This window comes from Dromiciops gliroides, chromosome 2 (genome assembly GCF_019393635.1).
Source record: "Dromiciops gliroides isolate mDroGli1 chromosome 2, mDroGli1.pri, whole genome shotgun sequence".
NCBI lineage: Eukaryota > Metazoa > Chordata > Mammalia > Microbiotheria > Microbiotheriidae > Dromiciops > Dromiciops gliroides.
Window position 1 is genome coordinate 483,767,605 of NC_057862.1, and position 23,725 is coordinate 483,791,329.

At 37.9% G+C, this 23,725-nt stretch overlaps 1 protein-coding gene across 3 annotated transcripts in view; it reads right to left on the reverse strand.

Annotated features, from left to right (window-relative positions):
- Positions 1-19,235, reverse strand: part of FEZ2 (fasciculation and elongation protein zeta 2) — a 74,697-nt gene extending 55,462 nt beyond the window's left edge. For all 3 annotated transcript variants that reach the window (XM_043988737.1, XM_043988739.1, XM_043988736.1), the window contains exons 1-2: positions 18,958-19,235; positions 4,792-4,900 (exon numbers count right to left, since the gene is read on the reverse strand). In XM_043988737.1, coding sequence (XP_043844672.1) covers positions 4,792-4,900; positions 18,958-19,205 — 357 coding nt within the window. In that variant the 5' untranslated portion in view covers positions 19,206-19,235. The remainder of the gene's footprint in view (positions 1-4,791; positions 4,901-18,957) is intronic.
- Positions 19,236-23,725: the final 4,490 nt, after the last annotated feature.

Consider the following 23,725-nt stretch of genomic DNA (forward strand, 5'->3'; position numbering starts at 1 on the left):
GTGCTAACAACCACAGCACACAAAGTTTTGCTGCCTGGATAATTAGCAAGTTGGCCTAGGGTTATCTACAGACCAGAGAACAGGCCAGGTGAGTGAAGAACCTGCCCCTCCATAAATCATACCACCTTAGAACCCCTGAAGCTTGGGAGAGTTAATCCTGGAAGCAGTTCCCCACTTTAAGAAGGATTTAAAAGTCAAGTAAAAAATAAGCAAGATTAGCAGACAGAGACAGATACAAACCATAGAAAGTTTCCTTAGTGACAAGGAAAATCAAGGTGAACCCTCAGAAGACGATAGCAACATCAGGACTACTACATCCAAAGCTTCTAAGAAAAATATTAATTGGTCCCAGTCCATAGAAGCACTCAAAAAGGACAAAGAAGATAAATAGAGGAGAGGGAAAAGGAAGAGAGGTAGAGGAAAAAATGGAAAGAGAAATGAGAGTGATAAAGGAGGGTCATGGAAAAAAATCAACAGCTTGAAAAGCCAAATTGGCCAAAGGGAAAAGGAGGTACAAAAGCTCTTTGAAGAAAAGCATTGCTTAAAAATTAGGATTGAGGGGCAGCTAGGTGGCACAGTGGATAGAGCACCAGCCCTAGAATCAGGAGGCCCTAAGTTCAAATCTGGCCTCAGACACTTGACACTTAACTACCTGTGTGATCCTGGGCAAGTCACTTAACCCCAATTACCTCACCAAATAAATAAATAAATAAACAAACAAACAAACAAATAAATGAAATTTTTTTAAAAAAATTAGGATTGAGCAAATAGAAGCTAATGACTTTATGAGAAATCAAGACACAAGAAAGGAAATCCAAATGAATAAAAAAATAGAGGGCAATGGGAAATATCTCCTTGGAAAAACAGCTGACCTGGAAAATAGATCCAGGAGAGATAATATGAAAATTACTGGATTACCTGAAAACCATAATCAAAGAAAGAGCTTAGACATCATCTTCCAGGAAATTATCAGGGAAATTTTCCCTGATATTCTAGAAGCAGAAGGTAAAATAGAAATCAAAAGAATTAACTGATCACCTCCTGAAAGAGATCCCAAAATGAAAACTCCCAGAATCATTATAGCCAAATTCCAGAGCTCCCAGGTCAAGGAGAAAATATTGCAAGCAGTCAGAAAGAAATAATTCAAGTACTGTGGAGCCACAGTCAGGATAGCACAAGATCTAGCAGTTTCCACATTAAAGGACCAGAGCACATGGAATATGTTATTCCAGAGGGCAAAGGAATTGGGATTATAACCAAAAATCACCTACCCAGCAAAACTGATTATAATCTTCCAGGGGAAAAAATGGGACTTCAACAAAAAAGAGGACTTCTAGGTATTCATAATGTAAAATATAATGGGCTTTTTGTCAAAACCCAAAGGCCCCAACCAGAGGAAATTAATCTAGACTGAATTAAGTGAAACTGACTGAGAGTGATAGACTTTGCTTATTAACCTACTTAAAATTAATTAAATTGAAACCACACCTGGCCCAGCCCTCAATAGGGAATTGTTCTCAGAAGCTAAGGACTTTGAACTCAACAAGGAGACCACCCTCAAGTCCAGTGAAGCAAGGGATTTGGGTGACACTGACCAATCAGCTTCAAGGATGGCCTCTTCCAGGGGAGGGAGGCAGGAAGGAGAAGAGCTGTTTCCTCTCTCAGTGAGGTTCCCAAACATCCTCATGGTGGAAGATTGGGAAGAAGGAGCCCAGGTTGAACCCTTATCTCTCCAATAGGATAGATAGGCTTCTGACCCAGGTGTTCTCTCTTTACTCTTTAATAAATACTTAATGCCCAAAACTGGTACTAATGCTTCTAACATAAGTAAACCCTAGCTAGTTTCCCCCCACACACTGGGGGCAGAAAAAAGGTGACCACACATTTAGTTTTACTCATCATAGTGGTGAAAAGTCCTGGACTTAATAGAAAATTTGACTTTCAAATACAAGACCCTATAGAAGCATAAAAAGGTAAACAGGAAAAATAAATTAAGAGGGATGTTAAAAGGTTAAACTGTTTACATTCCTACATGGGAAGATGATACATCTAACTCATAAGAAATTTCTCAGTATTAGGGCAGATGATAGAAATAAATTTAGACAGAGGGCACAGGTGGGAATTTATTATGAAGGGATGATATCTGTTAAGTATTTATTTTTTGTTAATCTTTTTGAGTGTTGGGGTGGGATAGGTAGAGTTGGGTGACATGCTGGGGTCGAGCAGTGGGTGAGTGTCTAGTGTCTGGGGCCGGATTTGGACTTGGGTCCTCCTGGGTCCAGGTCTTTGTCCACTGTGCCACTTAACTACCCCATGATGACATCTTTAGGGTAGAACTGATGGGTGAGAGGATTGCACTGGGGGAGGGGGAAGGGGAGAGGTAGAATGGGGTGAAATACCACATGAAAGAAACAGGAAAGGGCTTATAGAATGGGGGTAGAGATGGGGGGGAGGAGTGGGGCAATGAATGAGCCTTATACTCATAAGAATTAGCTCAAAGATCTTAATCTCATCAGAGTTGGCTCAAGGAGGGATTAACATATACACTCAATTGGGTGGAGTAATCTATTTAACCCTGCAGGAAAGTAAGAGAGGAAGGGGTTAAGGAGGGAGGGGTGAAAGAAGGGAGGGCATATTGGGAGAGGGGGCAGTCAGAAGCAAATCCTTTTTTAGGAGGGATAGGGTGAAAGAAGATAGATAATAGAGTAAACATCATTCGAAGGGAATAGAATAGAGGGAAACAGTTAACAATAATAACTGTGAAAAAGAGAAAAGGAAAAAAATTATACAAAAAATATTTATAGGAACTCTTTGCGGCAGCTAAGAATTGGAAATCGAAGGAATGCCCATCAATTGGGGAATGACTAAACAAGCTATGGACCCACCTGGTGAACTCTGAAAAATGTGGGAAAATAACCTGAAGGGTCAGTATACTAAAGCTACCACAAATTGAATTGAATGAAAAATTTTGATTGAGTGGACTTTGAAGAAAGAAGTGTTGCTGGAAGTAGGCTTCAAAGGAAGTGACAGTGGTGACCAAGGAGTATTCCAACTCCCCATATAGGACCAGTATTATAATACAGTACAGTATAGCCATTGGTTATGAGGATATTCGGATATTCAGAGATTCAAAGTTGTCAACTGGAAAATGGTTGAACAAATTATAGTAAAGAAATTTAATGGAATACCTTAAGAAACAAAACATAAAAGGTTCAAAGAAACCTCATTATATATAACTTTCCTTCTTGCGCTCTGTAATTCAGCCAAATGGGCCTTCTTTTTGTTCCTCACATCCTGAACTCTATTTCCAATCTCCATGCCTTTGCACTAACTATCCTTATACCCAGAATATATACCCTCCTCACCTCTAACTTACACAATCACAAAATCACAAAATTTGATGGCTGTAAGGAACCTCAGCAGCCACCCATTCCAACACATACACAAAAGAAAGATCTGGTATAATATACATGACAATTGGTCTTACAGTCTCTATTTGAAATCCTCCAAGAAGGGGATACCTGACACTTCTTGAGGCAATTCATTCAACTTTTTAACAGCTGTAATTGTTAGGATGTTGACATCAAGTTGAAATTGTTCTCCCATTGTTGCTAGTTCCTCATCTTGGTGTCCAACAGAAGAAATCTAATCCTTTCTCTATACTTTAAAACAACAATCAAATACTCTCCCCACCCCAAGTCTTCTCTTCTCCAAGAAATTCAGACCCACAAACATTTATTAATCACTTGCTATGTACAAGGAATTGCGTTAGGCTCTAAGGATATAAAAACAAAAACAAAACAGTCCCTGGCCTTAAGCGGCTTACATTCTGGCTCAAGTTTAACAATAATCGCATAATTAATAAATAGATTATACCGTGTTAGCACTTGTTCCAAACTTAAAGTACATTTAAGCAGTAGCTGATATTCTTACTAAGTATTATCACTTAATGCATCAAAAGTGAGCTGCTTTGGTCTAGCATAAAGCGTTCACCATTGTTGTTTATTAGCCTTTTGTTGAAATGTAACTAAAAAATGTATTATCTAAACTATGATACTCAGGTGAACAGCTAATTTATAACATTAGTCAATTAGTAAATATGTCTTGGCTATATATCACAGATGGACAACAATCTGGGTCTAGAAATTAAGAAGATGCACTGAATGGTGTGTATGGCATTTGGGAAACTGAATGTTACTTTAAATGACCCCAAGGTTCTCTTGGAAAAAACAAACAAATAAAAATTTGTTTTTAATTCCAGTGATACTATGTGCTTAGAATCATGGACTACCACAATTTCCACAAAATTCAATTGCTAGTGACCCAAAGGTCAATGGAGAAATGCACAGTGGGGGCATAAAGCTACGCTATATTGTCAATGCCATACTATAAACAAGAAGCAGCATAAAAGATCAACCAAGAGATGCAAGGACAGAAAAAGAAGGCTGTTCAGGAAACAATAGCAAAACATAATATATAAACAGCCTGGTTGGTGTAATGGTATCCACATAATATTTGGAGATCAGTTGGATTTATGGGAATACATACATATAAATAGCACAAGATAAGAAGTTGTGGTAGCTTATGGGACAAGATGGCAATACTAGATGCTTCCAAATTCTTTAACTTTGGAGTGGAGCACAACTGTGCATTTGTAGTTTAAAGTGTTTCTAATTCAGCTGTGAAATATTTATATAAATCAGAAATCTACTGCTTTAGAGGCTTAAGGCTTTAATATCAATTTTTGAAAATAAGATAATGAGAAAATAAATGGGATAAACCAGGACTTACCCCCTTTTCAGAGAGGTTCAAGGTGAGCAAATGCAAAGTTCTGGTATGGGATGACTTCCAATCTACTGGCATCACATTACCATAATTATCTGTTAATGCATTCCAAATCCTTGAGAAAAGGAAAAAAATTATAGTCAATGTAAGTTAGAATTCTATAAGACATCTCATTTTTTTAAAAACTGAATATTATAGTTGAATAATAGAATTTAGAGGTAGAAGGGAGCAAAGACATTATCTGGCTCAACTGTTTCATTTTATATATCAGGAAAATCAGAAGCAGAGAAGTTAAGTGAATTTCCCAAATTCACACAAGGACTAAGTAGCAGATCCAGGATTTGAACTTATATCCTCTGGCTCTACCTCCAGTACAGAAAGAAATTAAATCATGTGTAAAAGTAAAAAATATGTTAAAATGGAAATTTCAGGAAAAGTAACAATAGAGTAGATTAGGTTGCATTTGTCAAGCAAAAAGGCAGAATAATAACGCAATTGGATTTGAGACAAAGAGTTCTGAAGATAATGTAGTCATAATATTACCACAAATTCAATTTCTTACCAGTTCTTGGCTTCTACAAATGGAACATCCTAATAACAACACATGACATGATATAATACCTTTAAAGTTTGCAAAAAACTGGGGCAGCTAGGTGGTGCAGTGGATAGAGCACTGGCCCTGGATTCAGGAGGACCTGAGTTTAAATCCGGCCTCAGATACTTAACACTTACAAGCTATGTGACCCTGGGCAAGTCACTTAACCCCAACTGCCTCACCAAAAAAAAAAAAAATTATTATTAAAGTTTGCAAAAACTTTACATACTTTATCTCATTTAATCCTCATACCAGCCCTTTGAGGTAGTTACTGCAAGTATCATTATCCACATCTTATAGATAAGAAAACTAAGGCTCTCAGAGAATAACTGACCTGGCCATGGGCTCAAGCAGGATTTGAACCAGGTCTCTTGGTTTAGTAAAAATTACAGGTTCTTTACCCCATACCATGCTGCCACCTTATGTGCAGAGATACATTTTTCAACTCCGATTTCCAAAACTTTAAACTTTGTCACAACAACGCATGATCCTTCTGTCTCTACTAAACAGGTTTGGTGTCTTGTCTAGGAACTCATAATGAATCTGAATTAAAGGCAGAAATATTAGGAAAAATAAGTGTTCATGATAAAGGTACAAAATGTTAGGTAAAAAAAAAAAGACTGATAAAAACTCTCATTTCCTCCTTCACTGTAGGATTTGATAGTGGAAAGGGAAGAAGGTGGTCACAAATTTTATAGCTTACACCTACTACAGGTAAAAATACCTAACTTCCAACTAGTAATGTAAATGGAAAAGCAGCTGCATCAGAAAACATCATTAAGTGGAGGGGGAAAACTCTGAAGATAGCCTGGTGAAAAACACAAGTAGGCAAAGTTATCCTAAAAGTACAGACAGTTGTTGCTTTATAAAAGCAAACCATTCCACAGACCTCTTCATAAAACAATTTTTATATATTGTGAATTTGTCCCTACCTATCCACTTCACTTAGATTGTATAACAAAGGCACACACAAAATAAAACCTTTAGGCAAGACATAAAATGTTCTAAAATACAGATATATTAAGTACTGTACCATGATAATTAATAGAATTATGAAAGGTAAAGTTTCCAATTAATTTTTGGTCTATCTTTCCATTGCCCTTTATTATACATAATTTTTAATGCATCATGAAAAGGATACATTTACTATTTCTGCCTTTCTGCATTTGACTATGAGGGTTTTATGCCCTAATACATGGTCAATTTTTGTGTAGGTGCATGTACCGCCAAGAAAAAGGTATATTCTTTTCTATCCCCATTCAGTTTTCTCCAGAGACCTATCATATTTAACTTTTCTAAAATTCTATTCACCAACTTAATTTTTTTCTTATTTATTTTGTGATTAGATTTATCTAGCTCTGAGGGGAGAGGCTGAGGTCCCCCACAAATATAGTTTTTCTATTTCTTCCTGTAACTCACTTAACTTCTTAAGAAGTTACCACTTTTTTAGTTACCACTTTTTTTTTAGTTACCAGTTGGTGCATATATATTTAGTATTGATATTACTTCATTTTCAATGTTACCTTTTAGAAAGATGTAGTTTATTTCTTTATCTCTTTTACTTAGGTCTATTTTTGCTTTTGCTTTGTCTGAGATAAAGATTCCTACTCCTGCTTTTTTTTTTTACTTCAGCTGAAGCAGAATATATTTTGCTCTAACCTTTTACCTTTATTCTGTGTGTATCTCTCTGCTTCAAATGTGTTTCTTGTAAACAACACATTGTCATTTAATAATATAAATCTTTATAATACTTTAAGGTTTGAAGAAGTACTTTCCTCACAATCCTCTTAGGTACAGTGATTTAAAAATTATTCAGAACAAGTAATATTTTTGATATGGTTTCATTTTGTGACAGCAATGGTCATGAGTATGTGCTTCTATTGATATTAGGTTGACTGAGAACATTTGACCCATGACTAGATGAACCCAGATTGATCAGATTTCCCCTACCTTAAATTATTTTTCTTAAGATGGTCAATTTAGTGCTGGATTTTATTCCATGTTTCATTGATCTCTTTTACTGTCATTCTAATACTGGGGTTTTGAAGAATAGATATTACTCCAAGGAAACATATGCAAAGAATTCCAAAAGAACTGCTGAGTGAAGATCTGATTGAGCTGCTAGCTACAAAGATTGCAGAAAAGGAAAGGAAGCTTCAGAAACTGAGGTCAAACCAAAAAGTTCACAATGGAATAGTTGGCAAAAGAATTTCATCATTTGAATGAATTTTTTTTTCTTGAATTGAAAAAATAGATCCAAATAAGGTTATAGCTCTTAAAAAAACACACAGAATTAGAACCTAAGCAAGTGCCCATAAAACAGGGAATGAATAAACAAATTAAGATATATTAATATAATGGAATGCTATTATTCATCTGGGAAGATTTGTATGAAATAATACAGTGAAGTGAGCAGAACCAGTAAAGCAATACCATACTATATTACTATACTATACTGATGCTAATACTATAACAACACTATAAAACTTTGAAATACTAAAGAAATCCAGTCAACATAATGACCAATTATGATTCCAGAAGACCAATTACACAGAAAGCTATCCATCTCCTTAGAGTTGATGAGTCCATTAAGGCACTAGAATGAGACATACATTTTTTAATAAAACCAATGTGGGAACTTTTTTACTTTATTATGAATATTTGTTATAAGAATTTCTTTTCTCCTTTTTCCAGTGATGAGAAGAGAAGGGGGGGGAGGGGAAATAAACACTTGTTTTAAAAGAGTGCACAACAGTGTTAGAAATAATACAAAGGTTATTGGTGAGGGGGAGTCAGGTGTTTCAAGGGTAATTTAAACCTATGACAAAACAAGATCTGACACCTTAGGATAAGGGAGTGATCAAAAATTAAAACCTGACAAAATTATTGCTTTAAAAAAGACTAATCAATCTTTAGGAAATAAGTGAAGACCTTTAGAAGGACCTAGCAACTGTTACTGATTCCACTGAAGTGCAGCATAGTCTTCTTCAATATAGAAAAAGAGGTAGAAGACCATTAAAAAGAAAAATTGGGGGCAGCTAGGTGGCGCTTTGGATAGAGCACTGGCCCTGGATTCAGGAGTACCTGAGTTCAAATCCGGCCTCAGACACTTGACACTTAGTAGCTGTGTGACCCTGGGCAAGTCACTTAACCCCCATTGCCCCACTAAAAAAACGGTTGCTAATGAATACTATCATGTCAAATCAAGAAGCCTTTATTAAGCATCTACTATGTGCCAGGCATTATGCTAAGTGCTGGTGATACAAAGCAAGGAAAAATACATTCCCTGACTTCTAAAAGCTTACATTAATAGGAGAGAAATCAAGCAAACAAATATGTATAAACAAGCTATATACGGGATAAAAAAGAAATAATCAGTGGAGGAAAGGCACTAGAATTAAGAAGGATTGGAAAAGGCTTCCTGTAGAAGGATTTTTAGTTGAGACTTGAAGAAAGTTAGTAGGTAGAAATTAACAGGAAGAACATTCCAGGCATGCAGGACAGTCAGAGAAAATGCTGAGAGCTGAGAGATGCAATTCTATGTTAGTGAACACCAAGAAGTTCAGTATCAATATATCAAAGAGTATGTGGAAGAGCCTATGGAATTTTTTAAGCAGAAAGATTTTATGATCAGACCTATACTTCAAAAAAGTCAATTTGTCATATCATTGGAGAATGGACTGGGGGGGGGGGGGGCAGGGGCGGGAAGAAACTTTTAGCAGAGAGATCAATCAGTAGTATTGCAACAGTCCAGGAACAAGGTGATAAGAGCCTGAAACTGTGAGTGAGATTTTCCCCGTCCCTTAGATATGTGACTTAACAGCAGTACCAATCAGTTTATGGCCTACAAACTATGATTTAAAATATTTAGGATTTTTTAGTAGCTTAAGGAAATGATAATGAAGATATTGGTAAGAGCAAATGCAAATGTTATGTGGTCAACTTCTCTACTCTACCACTTATCTAGCATCCATCTATATGACTTCCAATTGTAATTAGGTATAGCTACCAACCAGCTTAAGGGTCAGATACCTAAACTTCTGAACTATAAGGGACCAATCAGAGCTGGTAAGAAGTTGAAAAGTCACGCTTAACCCAATATGATAGAAATCCTTGAGAGTAGGAAACAACTCAGAGGAATAGAAGTGAGAGGCTTCATCCAAGATTACAAAATTGTATTCAGATAGATATTATGAGCCTGTTACTTAGTAACAGGGCTATTTTAAGTAGATTATATAGAATGGCAAGTAACTATGCTGTTATCTGACTGATGGTTTCTTTCTTTTTATTTTATACTTATTGTATTTGTAACACTTGGATTATGGGAGGAGTCATTGAACTTAAATATTCCTGAGTCCTGAGACTGGAGGTCTTTGGGTCCCAGACCTGACCTGAGACTAGCTTTATTGTAAGTCAGGATCCCTCTCTCAATAAACCTTTTTTTTTTTTTTTTTGGCTTGGAGACTGGTTTTTTCTTTGTCTGCAACTTAGAAATTTTTGTACCACAACAGTGTGGTAAAAATGTAGCAGCAAAGAAGAGGGTGCATGAAAGATATGTTACAATGGTAAAATCGATAGGATTTGGCAAATTGGATATGGGAATGAGAGAAAGTAAGGAGCACAGACAGCACTGAGGCTGCAATCCTGGCCAACTGGGAAAATAGCAGTACCCTTCACAGTAATAGGAACATTAAGATCTTGAAGAAAAGATGAGTTCAGTTTTAGATATGTTGCTTTTAGTTTAGAAATAGAGATTTCTACAGGTTATCCAGTTTAAGATGTTTAATAGGAAGATGGATATAGGAGGTTAGAAGAGAGAAAGTAGATCTGAAGAGAGATGAGGAGACCACCAAATGAAGTAGTATTGTGGAAGAAGACCAAAGGACCCAGGACAGAGCCTTAGGGAACACATACCTTTACTGAATGTGACCTGGATGAAGACACAGCAAAGGATACTGAGGAGTGATCAGACAAATCAGAGGAAAAACAGGAGAGAGTAGTGTCATAAGACAATACAAAGACTAGAGTAGTAAAGATTAGAGAAAGGTAGTTTTTACTGATGAAACTTCTTTTTCCATTCAAGATTATACCCAAACTGTCAGAAGTTCATGTAAGCCTGTGAGGATCTTGACATCATCATTTCTATAAAATATTTACCAAAAATGTTTGGAAGACTTTCTACTTCCACTGGGACTGCAAGTCTTGTCCCCAGTAAGGGAATGATGAACTCTGAAAAATAAAGGGTAACCTAAATGTCTAAGTTCAGTTTTAAGCTTTAATAACTTTAAAACTCTCTTGATTTAAACTCCATTGAAAATTTAGGGGATATCATCAAGGGACAGACTTGCAAACATGGAATTTTCATCAAAAATGCACTTAACAAGGGGCAGCTAGGTGGCGCAGTAGATAAAGCATAGGCCTTGGATTCAGGAGGACCTGAGTTCAAATTTGACCTCAGACACTTGACACTTACTTAGCTGTGCAACCCTGGGCAAGTCACTTAACCCTCATTACCCCGCAAACCCCCCCCACACACTCAAAAGCACTTAACATACAAAATTACAAAAATGCGGAGAATTTTAAAATATGTGACAAAATCTTGTGAACTCATGAAGGACAGGTGGCTGAAGAAAAATAATATACATTAAAAGTTTAATATATAAGTTATAAGGTTTGTTGTAAAAGTCAATAAATTTAATTTTGTCACTTTTTCCCACATAATTCACATACTACTGTAGCACAAGCATAATTATGCTTATTTATGGAGACATCAAACTAGTAAGCTAATCAGGAAGGATATAAAGAGAGAACTCACTCAAGACTCTAGACCCATCACTCCTTCCTTTACGGTAAGTCCATCTAAAATGGAGGAAGTGAAATAGAGAATCTCTGAGAATCCTCTAGGCTTGGAATTCTCTAAATATTCACTGGATGTATATTTTTGGTTAAGCACCTCATTTGTCTGTGTTTGTGTGTGTATGTGTGTGTGTGTGTGTTCTTGTCATTTATTCTTAATCTTTTCTGCTTTGTTAAATCCCTACCATTTTTGTCTTTTATCATGCCCATTTTTGTATGAAACCTTCACATGATATCTCTAATTTTCTTGGAGAGATCTCTTATCTTTCCCATTCTATTGTGTTTTTTCTATTTCTTTGCATCGTTCATTCAGGAAAGCCTTCTTACCCTCCTTGTTATTCTCTGGAATTCTGCATTCAGTTGGGTGCATACACACATATACATATGTATGTAGGCATATACATATATATTATATAAACATACATACATATGTATACTCAAAAGCAAGCCTACTACTAGGACATAAAAATGAGAGTAAGGAATAAAAGATATTGAAAAGTAATATTACTACAGCAAGCAGGAATTATATATGTCAACGGAGGAGGAAGTTTAATGAATAACCCCAAATGCAGCTAATCCCAAAATAACACCTGGCTTTGGAATTCACTTTGACACAGCAAGAATCATAGAACTGAATATCTTCCCCACACATCCTATTCTCTCCATTCCTTCTATTCTTCAGCTCTCTGACACCCACCTCAAAAAATGTCATGACCCTTTTGATTTCTCAGCTGGTTAGCTGTCTAACATTCTACCTAAAGATTTTTCAATAATCCCTAGAGTGAAGCATAACTCAGCACTGGCCAAGGATTTATTAAAATGATATGATTAATATTTGGAGAAGGTCCAGAGTCAGAAATTAGGGACTATGAGGGGAAAAAAGAAGAATGGGGAACCATTTACCTATAGCAACAACCAAAGGTAAATTTCATCTTCCAAGTATGTGGCCGAATAATGATAATTTTTCTTACTCTGCTAAGGACAATACAATTGGAACTGACAGTTTGGGTATAATCTTGAATGGAAAAAGAAATTTCATCAGTAAAAACTACCTTTCTCTAATCTTTACTACTCTAGTCTTTGTATTGTCTTATGACACTACTCTCTCCTGATTTTCCTCCGATTTGTCTGATCCCTCCTCAGTATCCTTTTCCCCCTATGGAGGGGGCGAATCTTATTATTATTCAACAGTTATTATTCAATAAACACTTTTAAGTACCTACTATGTGCCAGGCCCTATAATAGGAACTGGGAATACAAAGACCAAAATGAAACCATATCTATCATGAGGGAGTTTATAGTTTACTGGAAGATACAAGGTATTAATAGATAAGTACAAGGTAATTTCATGAATGAGAGAACACCAACCTCTGGGCCATTTGGGGTGGAGGATGGGGGACAGGGACAGAAGGACAACATAGAGATAAACACTAAAAAGCTGAATTCACTGAACAGCTAATAGGCCTGTTTGGCTGGAACATAAAGTGAAGAGGAGTGATATGAAATAATTCTAAAAAGGTAGGTGGCAAACAGATTGTACAGAGCTTGAGATGCCAAGTTAAGTTGCATTTTATCCTAGTGTCAATAGGGTGCAAGTGACTTTTTTGATAAAGGGAGAAATACAGTAAGACAATGTATTAGAAATATTAACTTGGTAGCTATGTGATAGATAAATCAGAGAGGAGCAGAGACTGGAAGCAGGGAAATAAATAAATGGTCATCATAAGACTCCAGGGAAGAGGTAATAAAAACCTGAACTAGCTGGTAGTTATGTAGGTGGGAGAGTTATAAATTTTGTTTTGGAAGGATATTATGCATAGATGTAACCAAACTATATGGGTTAGAGGATCAAAGACTTACAGCTAGAAGAAAATTAGAAGTCACAGAGTACAACTCCTTCATTGTCAAGTTGAGGAAACCAAGACCCAGAGGAATTGTGCCATAGGTTCATGGGGTTACACATTTAGTATAGGGCAAAACCAGAATTCAAAACCCAGATCACTGACTCCAAAATCAATGCTCCTTCTACTACTCCTGCTACATAGCCATGCTCCACAATAACCCTACTGACTACTTTGGAACAATCCTCTCATTCATAATTCCAACATACATAAATACCACTTTTAAAAATTTATAAAAAACTTTTTTACAAGAATATAAAAATAAAGAAAAGAAATATTTCCCCTTGGATAGTAGCAATGGTAGATGTTTAAATTTCAACTTTTGCTGGTTGAGTATTTGTATCTACACAAATACACACTCTTCACATCCAGCCATTCATGCTGGCCATCTACCTGTTAATGTTAGCTCTACCTTGATTCTGTCCAGCTGGCCCAGCATCATTCAAAATTGATTGAACTTCTGTAGCCCAGGTTTTTAGGAACCATGATCTCAGTCACTGGGGAAATTTACTTATGTTAAGAGTTCTAGCCCTGGGGGTTCAATGGTCCTACTTAGTGACTGAATGAATGTAAATTAGCCCACTCTAACTAGACAGACTCTAGATCATACTTCACCTTCATAACTCACCTAGCCATTTCTCCACTTTCCTGCTACCACTTCCTGTCCCTACCCCCTACTTTCTGCCTCTTGCTCTTGGGGCAGTAATCAAATCAATAGTACCAAAGCTTCTGGAAAAGGCATCAAATGACTGACCTTGGGAGTCTTCAGACAAAAATTCCAGGACCACCATTTACCTGTGTGTTGTCTTCCCTTTCTCTCTCTCTCTCTCTCTCTCTCTCTCTCTCTCTCTCTCTCTCTCTCTCTCTCTCTACCAAAAACTTAGCTAAATGACTGCCACATGGTAAGAACTTAAATGGTTACAATATATTTTCATTGATCATGTATATACTTTAACACCTTAACATAAAATATCCATCGATATGAATATGCCCTCAAACCCAAACCCTGTTCTTTATCCTCACCATAACCTCTAATAGCTTAAGCCTGTTCTTTCCCAGACCATCACTTCTGCTCCAACTACACTCTCATCCTTTCCCATTCTAAGCTCTTGGTGAAGCACTTCAGCTCCATACTGTACTCTTCTCTAGAGTCTCTTGCCCCTTTATCCTATTGCTGTTCTTGCATTGTCAAGCCTTAGCTTAGATTCCTACCACCATCCTTGTTCTCACAATTCACTGCCATTTTTACTATTCACAAAGTTTGGGGGGAGGAATCATGTAGGGACTGGGTTCACTCAGTCCTCAAAAACCTTCAATTGATCCATCCATTCTTGCTAGCTATCATCCCATATCTCTTCTCCTTTTTGTGGCTAAATTCAATGAGAAGGCTGTCTATATCAACACTTCCAATTTTTCTTCTCACTCTCTTCTTAACTCTCTACAATCTGGCTTTCAACTTTATCATTCAACCAAAATGTCTCTCTTCAAAATTATTTAACAATGTCTTAACTGTCAAATCTAATTTTTTTTCTCAATCCTTATCCTTCTTAACCTCACTGAAGCCTCTGACATTGTTGATTACCCTTGATTTTCTCTTCTCTCTAGGTTTTCTTGATATTGTTCTCTCCTTATTTTCCTCCCACCTATTTGACCTCTCATACTCAATCTCCTTTAGTGGCTCTTCATCCACATCATACCCACTAAAAGTGAGCATCCCCCAGAGCTTTATCCTCAGGCCCTCTTCTCTTCTCACTTTTTACTAGGTTATTTGGTGATCTCATCAGTTCCCATGGATTCAATTATCATCTCTATGTGGATGATTCACAAATTTACTTATCCAGCCCTAACCTCTCTGCTGACCTTGATCTGAGTCTCCAAGCTCCCCTTGACTGGATGTCCCATAGACATCTCTTTTTTTTTTTTTAAAGTGAGGCAATTGGGGTTAAGTGACTTGCCCAGGGTCACACAGCTAGTAAGTGTTAAGTGTCTGAGGCCAGATTTGAACTCAGGTCCTCCTGAATTCAGGGCCAGTGCTCTATCCACTGCGCCACCTAGCTGCCCCTCCCATAGACATCTCAAATTTAACATGTCCAAAACTGAATTATCCTTCCCTCTCAAATTCTTCCCCTTCCCAATTTACCTCTTACTGTTGAGGGCACTACCATCCCCCAATCACCCAGGTTAAGAAGTGTCATCCTTGAACATTGTATACAATAACAGCAACATTGTGCAATGATCGACTATGAAAGACTTAGTTTTTCTCAGGAATACATTGATCCAAGACAATTCCAAAGGACTCATAATGGAAAATGCTCTCCACATCCAAAGAAAGAACTATGGAGTCTGAATACAGATCAAAGCATACCATTTTCACCTTATTTGATTTTTTGTTCGTTTTTTTCTTTCTTGTGATTTTTCTTTTGTTCTGATTCTTCTTTCACAACATGACTAATGTGCAAATATTTTTAACATGATTGTACTTATATAACCTATATCGGATTATTTGCTGTCTTGGGGAGGGGGAAGGGAAAGGAGAGGGGGAAACAAATTTGGAATTCAAAATCTTACAAAAATGAATGTTGAAAACTATCTGTACATGTAATTGGAAAAAAATTAAATACTGTTGACTTTAAAAAATAAGAAGGGTCATCCTTTGACTCTTCTCTATCTCTTAAACTCCATATCCAATCTGTTGCCAAGTCTTGTTGATTCTACCTTTATAATATCTCTTCCATATACCCCCTTCTCTTGTCTGACTCTGTCACTACCCTGGTGCAGGCACTCATCACAGCATGCCTCGACCACTGAAATAGCCTGCTGATTGGACTCCCAGGCACAAGTTTCTCCCTACTACGGTACAGCCTTCATTTAGCCACCAAAGTAATTTCCCTAAATTACAGGTCCAACCATGTCACCAGTGGTTTCCTATAACCTCCAGGATCAAACATATAATCCTGTTTGCCATTCAAAGTTCTTCATAACCTGCTTCCCTCCAGCTAGTCTTTTACACTTTACTCACTCCCACATATTTTTCAATCCAATATCACTAGTCTCATTACTGTTTCTTACACAAAATCCTCCACCTCCTAACTCCAAACAGTTTTATTGGCTGTCCTCTCATGCCTTGAATTCTCTCCCTCTTTTACTCCACCTCCTACAAGAATTCCCCTTAAAGCTAGTACTTTCTCTCTACTGTTTATTTCCAATTTTTCTTGTATGTACATTGTTGTACTCCCCCATTACACTGTGAACTCCATGAGAGCAGGAACTGTCTTTTACAGTTTTTTATATCTCTAGTACTTAGCACAGTGTAGAGGGCAGCTAGGTGGCACAGTAGATAAAGCACTGGTTCTGGAATCAGGAGGACCTGAGTTCAAATCTCACCTCAGACACTTACTAATTGTGTGACCCTGGGCAAATCACTTAACTCCAATTGCCTTAAACATCTGGGTCATCTCCAATCGTCCTGATATATATATCTTGCCATTGGACTCAGAGGGCTCTGGAAGAGAGACTGAAGCTGATGACCTTGCACAGCCCTCCTTCACTTTAATCCAATTCAGTACAAATCAGGACATCACCCTGATGTCATGGTCCTCTTTGAGAACAAAGGACAAACAACAACAAAACAATAGTGTAGACACAAATGTTTATTGGCTGACTAACCAACTACCCTACCACAATAAACCACAATAAACCCACAACCCCTACAGGCTTTAGTAGATTGTTTCATGAGTTCTTTGAGCAATAACAAAAAACATTATTACTTTGTGGTCAACCTTCCAGGGAGAAACCTGTAAGAATTTAAGCTGGTCCTTGAAAAAAAGAAAGAAAGAAAGAAAGAAAAGAAACAAGGTCTGGGGTAGTAAGTAGAAGCCTTGTAACTTAATTGGACCGATTGAACTTTTCCCCCAAGAAGCCTTAAAAAACTAGTCAACTGTGTGTGAATTGAAAATAGTAACTATACAGCTATTTGATGGATGAATTAGGTGGTCTTCATCACATGAAAAGGCATCGGAGTAGAACTGTTGTGAAAGATACACACACATACTCATCCCACAAACATATACTCAGAGAAGCATTTATTTCTTAAGTACTTATTTTGTGTAAGGCATTAAGCTAAAAGCATGGATGAGTATGCATATGCTTTTATGTGTATTATGAATATATGTATGTAGGTTGTAGTATAAACAAAGGAAACATAGTATTTTGAAAAGAGGGAGTTGATAATACCAGTGTTCAGGATTTGACCATCATACTGGTTATTGATTAGTCATTAAACCTCCCAGCTCCCAGGCAGTTTTCAAAAACTATGAATTACTTAATACTTTATGACCAGAAATGGTACAGGGATTGCCCTCACCAGGAAGCCTTCTCTAACCCTCCCCCCTCTTAATTCCAGTGTTTTCCTTCATTTATTATTTCCTATTTATCCCATATAGAGCTTGCTTTGTATAGATCCGTTTGCATGTTTTCTCCCCCATTAAATTGTAAGCTCCTTGGGGACAGGGACTATCTTTTGCCTCTTTTCTGAGTCTTTGCATTGTGTCTGGCACATAGTAGGCACTTAATAAATGCTTAATAACATGTACATATATGTGTGTGTATGTACCTCTTCCATAAAGTCAGGATAATACCAATATTATTAGCTAAATTGTATGGATAACCATACCTGTGGTACTCCATTTTACCAATGATAGAAAGATATAGATATGTATATGTATGTACAGGAACTAGACCTGTGATTTCATTAGTAGAGGGATCCTCCCCAGTGAGGAAACTCCTTCTATCAATTCAGGTCAGCAAACCTTCTGCCACTCATAGTCTCAAATAATTGTGTGTCCAGGGTGATACAGCCAATATGTGTCAGAGGCAGGACTTGAACACAGGTCTTCTGAGTCTCCAGGTTAGCTATTTCCTACCCCCATGGTTTACGTGTGTGTGTACACACACACACACACACACACACACACACACAAACATATTTATATACCTATGGACAACTAGGTAGCGCAGTGGATAGAGTGCTGGGCCTGGAATCAGGAAGATCTGAGTTCAAATCCAGTCTCAGACACTGACTACCAGCTGTGTGACCCTGAGCAAGTCACTTAAGACCTGTTTGCCTCAGTTTCTTCATCTGTAAAATTAGCTAGAGAAGGAAATGGCAAACTACTCCTGTATCTTTTCCACAAAAACCCCAAATGGGATTACTAAGAGCCAGACATGACTGAAATCGACTGAAAAAAAATACACCATTATATCCAGACATTCAAATCAAGTCCTGATTACTTCCCATGATAGAGATATATGTCTGCACATAACTCTGTCAAAGCATTTTTATCAAGTCCCGATTAATTTCTCCCTTTTACCATGAACCCCTGATATGTAGCATTGGGAAGAGCAGGGATTTCAGTATACGAAAAACGCACAGAAAGAGAATGTTAGAGATTCAAGAGAAGGAAAGGGCAGGAGATTTGAGAACCTAGTAGTGAAAAGATTCTATCTGACCCAGGGGCCTGGAGGGAACAACGGAGGGGGAACTGACAGGAGGTGGGTGGAGCCTGAGAAAGGCGTGGTCTAGGCAAGGAGCGAGAGGGAGGCGTGGTCTGGGAAGGAAGACGTGGTTTGGGAGGGGAGAAAAGGCGGGGACTCGATGGGAGCGGGGGGAGTGGGAGGAAGGGGCTGCAAGTCTCTCATTTGGGGAGCAGCAGAGGGAGTGTGGGAGAGCCGGACACGGTGTCGCGGACAGGGGCCTAAAACGGGGAGGAGGGAGAGGTGCCCGCCCGCCGCTTCCCCGAGCCCGACCGCGGCTGCACTCACTCGTCCTCCTGCAGGAGGCTCCGCTCGGTGATTGGCCTCACCGCCACCCTCGGAGACTCCGCGTCCGGACTGGAGGGGCGGAAACACAGGCTCAGCTTCTCCTCCAGGCCGCACGCCAGCGCCGAGAAGCCGACGCCTCCCTCGTCGTCAAGCGCCCTGGCCCCGGCGTTACGGTTCTCCTGGTCCAGGCGGCCCCGGGCCGGCTCCTGGAACTCATAGAAATCCTGCCAGTCTCCATCAGCCGCCATCACTTCCCGGCCTGGCCTGCCGTGCTCCGCCCCGCCCCTTCTCGGACTGCCCCTCCCCCTGCGCGACCTCGCTTCCCAGGCCCCGCCCCTCCAGTCTCAGCTGCGGCTTGTGTGACCCCTCCTAGTTCTGGTTTGCTGGCTGCCTCCTTGTTCCTAGAGGGGATACCAGATTGTGCTGATTTCAGTTATCTGAACTCTCCTTTAGGAATGTATCTCTTTCCTTTAAGAAGAATAACGATGGGCCGATGGAGCTCAAATGTGTTTTAAAAGAAGAGAACAGTAAAGTTTCTGTATTTTAATGTGGACAGTCAGAATCAGTTAGGTGGCCCAGTGGATAGAGGACCAGGCCTGGAGTCAGACCTGAGTTCAAAGGCAGCCTCAAACACTGACTAGTTGTGTGACCCTGGGCAAGTCATTTAACCCTATTTACCCCATGTTCCTTGCAGAAGGAAATGGCAAACCATTCCCCAAAGAAAACCCCAAAGAGTCATGAAGACTGAGACATGACTGAATAACAACCAAGTCGGGGTGGGAGAATCATAGGATCCTAGACTTATGAATGAATAGCATTTATCAAGCACTATCTTACTATGTACTATCCTAAGCAGTAGAGAAACAAATAGAAAGGCAAGACAGTTCCTGTTCTCAAGGAACTCATTCAGATAGGGAAAGACAACACACAGGTTTCATCTGCAAGTCATATGGTCCTTAGAGTAATTCCAGTGATAATCCCATCTCTGATGATGAACCAGTTGACAATGCCAAGGACTTTGGCGGTGAGAATTTTATTTTCCAGCTCTTCAGGAGTTATAATTAATGAGGATGCAAGGACCCCTGCACCTCACCCCTTCAGTAGCAGATGCCAAATCATGTCTTCACAAAAGTTGCTTCCTAGGATGATAGCTTCAGGAATTGGGTTAGAATAGGGACCAGTGGTCTAGGGGCTGGAGATTGCTGCCATTTCTTGGCCTTACCTGGCTAATGGTTGCAGTTAGTCAACAGTTGGTATGAGTAATGGGAGGAAAATTGGGTCCCTTCTCCATAATGATTATTCCTTTCAATGATGGCCTTGGAGCCCAGGCTGGAAGCCAGTCCAGTGGTCTTCTGGGCACTGTGATTCTCAAGGCTCTTATGTTCAGGGTTCTGGGCTATTTACATAAGCAATATAAGTTGTGGTCGGGATGCTGGCAGTGGGTTGATCTTAGGCTACCTTGCCACTTCAGCTAGAGTGGTTATCTTTCCCCTCAGGTGGCACCTCAGAGGACATTTAGACCAATGAGAAAACTGAGGACCAGGGAGATTAAATGATTTCTCCAAGGTCACACAAGTGACCAGCATGAGACCAAATTTGGACACAGATCTTCTGATTCGTTACATTGCACAACCCTGCCTCTCAGATTTGGAAGTGACCTGAAGAATACTGTCCAGTAAGTTCTTAAACAAGAATACTATCTACAACATACCTATCTCCAGTGAGAAGTAATAATCCATGATCTCCTGAGAAAGGCAGTTCCACTATTAAGTGGTATGGTTCCAGGGAAAGATCTTCAGATTTGGAGTTAGAGAATCTGGATTAAAAAACTGGCTCTTCCACTTACTACCTGTATGTCCTTGGGCCATTACTTAACCTATCTCCACCTCAGGTAATTATTGTAGGATAAGGGAGATGGACTAGATGACCTCTAAAGTATCTTCCAACTCTATATCTTTGATCCTATGGCTTCTTTGCTTTAAATAGAAGTCTGCCTCTGTAACTTACACCCAGAACTGCTAGATCTCTCCTTTAGAACCAAATATCATCATCATCACTAGCATTTTTAGGTTTGCAAACTGCTAAACAAATATTACTTCATTTTATCCTCACAACAACCCAAGAAGGTAGCTGTTAATATTATCCCCATTTACCAGATGAGGCAGACACAAGTTAAATGACTTGCCCAGGGTCACACAGCTAGTAAGTGTCAAAAGTTGGATTTGAAATCAAGTCTTTCTGATTCCAGTTTGAGGTCTCTCAATATTAAGAGATTTGGAGGGAATGGTTGAACTATGGTGGTATATATGCTTGTGTTGGAATACTATAGTACCATAAGAAATGATTAGCAAGATGATTTCAGAAAACCTGGAAAGACTTATGTGAACTCATGCGAACTGAAATAAGCAGAACCAGGAAAACACTATGTATAGTAACAGCAACATTGTAAGGATGATCAACTGTTAAAGATTTAGCTACTCTGTTCGAGACAATGATTTAAAACGATTCCAAAGGATGTATGCTGAAAAAAAATGCTATCCACCATTAGAGAGAGAATGCAAATTGAAGCATACTTTTTTAAACTTTATTTTTCTTATATTTGTGTCTGTTTTCTTTTACAATATGACTAATATGGAAATATGCTTTGCATGGCTTCACATGTATAATTGATATCAAATTGCTTGCCTTGTCAAGGAGAAGGAGGGGCAGGAAAGAGGGAATTTAGAACTCAAATTTTGAAATAACTATTTCTTAAACCCTTTGAAATCTGACCTCCCTAAATATGGGGTGAAAATTAGATTATGCCCAGCTTTAATCTCTTATGAATTCTAAGATGTATTGTCACTTTCCTACAAGGTTCCAATCATTTCTACTTCAGCACAGTTCCTCCTTGTTGATCCAAATCATATCCAAAATAGTAGTAGTTATTGTTGCTTATGTCCTAGAATTAAATTATCATAAGGAAAGGTAAGAATTTATAAGCAGTTCTGTTTTTTATCAGAATATTTGTATAGCATCCAAATTCTTACAGGAGAAGTTAAATGAGTTATAGGAAGAAATAGACAGCAAAACTATACTAGTGGAAGACCGCAACCTCCCCCTCTCAGAACTAGATAAATCTAACCACAAAATAAATAAGAAAGAAGTTAAGGAAGTGAATGGAATTTTAGAAAAGTTAGCTATGATAGACCTCAAGAAAATTGAATGGGGATAGAAAGGAATATACATTTTTCTCAGCAGTATCTAGCACCTGCACAAAACCTGACCATGTATTAGAGTATAAAATATTCATAGTCGGGGCAGCTAGGTGGTGCAGTGGATAGAGCACCGGCCCTGGAGTCAGGAGTACCTGAGTTCAAATCCGACCTCAGACACTTAATACTTACTAGCTGTGTGACCCTGGGCAAGTCACTTAACCCTCATTGCCCCACACAAAAAAAAAGAAAGAAAGAAAAGAAAAGAAATTAATGGGAAACTAAGTAATATTTTCCCAAAGAATGAGTAGGTCAAACAATGAATCTTAGAAATAATCAATAATTTCATCAAAGAAAATTACAATAATGAGACAACAAACCAAAATTTATGGGATGCAGCCAAAGCTAAACTAGAAATTAATAGGAAACTAAATAATATTTTCCTAAAGAATAAGTAGGTCAAACAACAAATCTTAGAAACAATGAATAATTTCATAAAAGAAAATGTCAATAATGAGACAACAAACCGAAATTTATAAGATGCAGCCAAAGCAGTTCTTAGGGGATATTTTCTCTAAATGATCTCTAAATGCTTACATTAATAAAATAGAGAAAGAGGAGATCAATAACCTGGACATGCAACTAAAAAAAGCTAGAAAAAGAACAAAATAAATACCCCCAATTAAATACAAATTAGAAATTCTGAAAATCAAAGGAGATATTAATAAAATTGAAAGTAAGAAAACTATAGAATTAATAAAAAACAGAGTTGGTTTTATTAAGAAAACAATAAAATAGATAAACCTTTGATTAATTTTATTTTTAAAAAGAAAGAAGAAAACCAAATCACCAGTATCAAAAATCAAAAGGGTGAATTTACCATTAATGAAGAGGAAATTAAAGCAATAATTAGGAGCCACGTTGCCCAACTGTATGCCAATAAATCTGGTAACATAAATGAAATGGATGAATATTTACAAAAATAGAAATTGCCCAGATTAACAGAAGAGGAAATAAAATACTTGAATAAACCTATTTTAGAAAAAGAAATTGAACAAGCCCAACTTCTAAGAAAAAAATCTCCAGGACCAGATGGATTTACAAGTGAATTCTATCAAACATTTAAAGAATAATTAATTCCAATACCATATGAGCTATTTGAAAAAATAGGTGATGAAGGGGGTCTACCAAATTCCTTTTATGAAACAAATATGGTGCTGATACCCAAACCAGGAAAAGCCAAAACAGAGAAATAAAATTATAGACCAATTTCCCTTATAAATATTGATGCAAAAATTTTAAAATAAAATCTTAGCAAAAAGATTGCAGCAATTTATCACCAGGATAATACTTATGATCAAGTGAGATTTGTGCCAGGAATATAGGGCTGATTCAATATTAGGAAAACTATCAACATAATCAACATCAATAGCAAAACTAATGGAAATCATATGATTATCTCAATAGATCCAGAAAAAACTTTTGACAAAATACAGTAACATTCCTATTCAAAACACTAGAGAACATAGGAATAAATGGAACTTTCCTTAAAATTCTAAGCAGTATCTATCTAA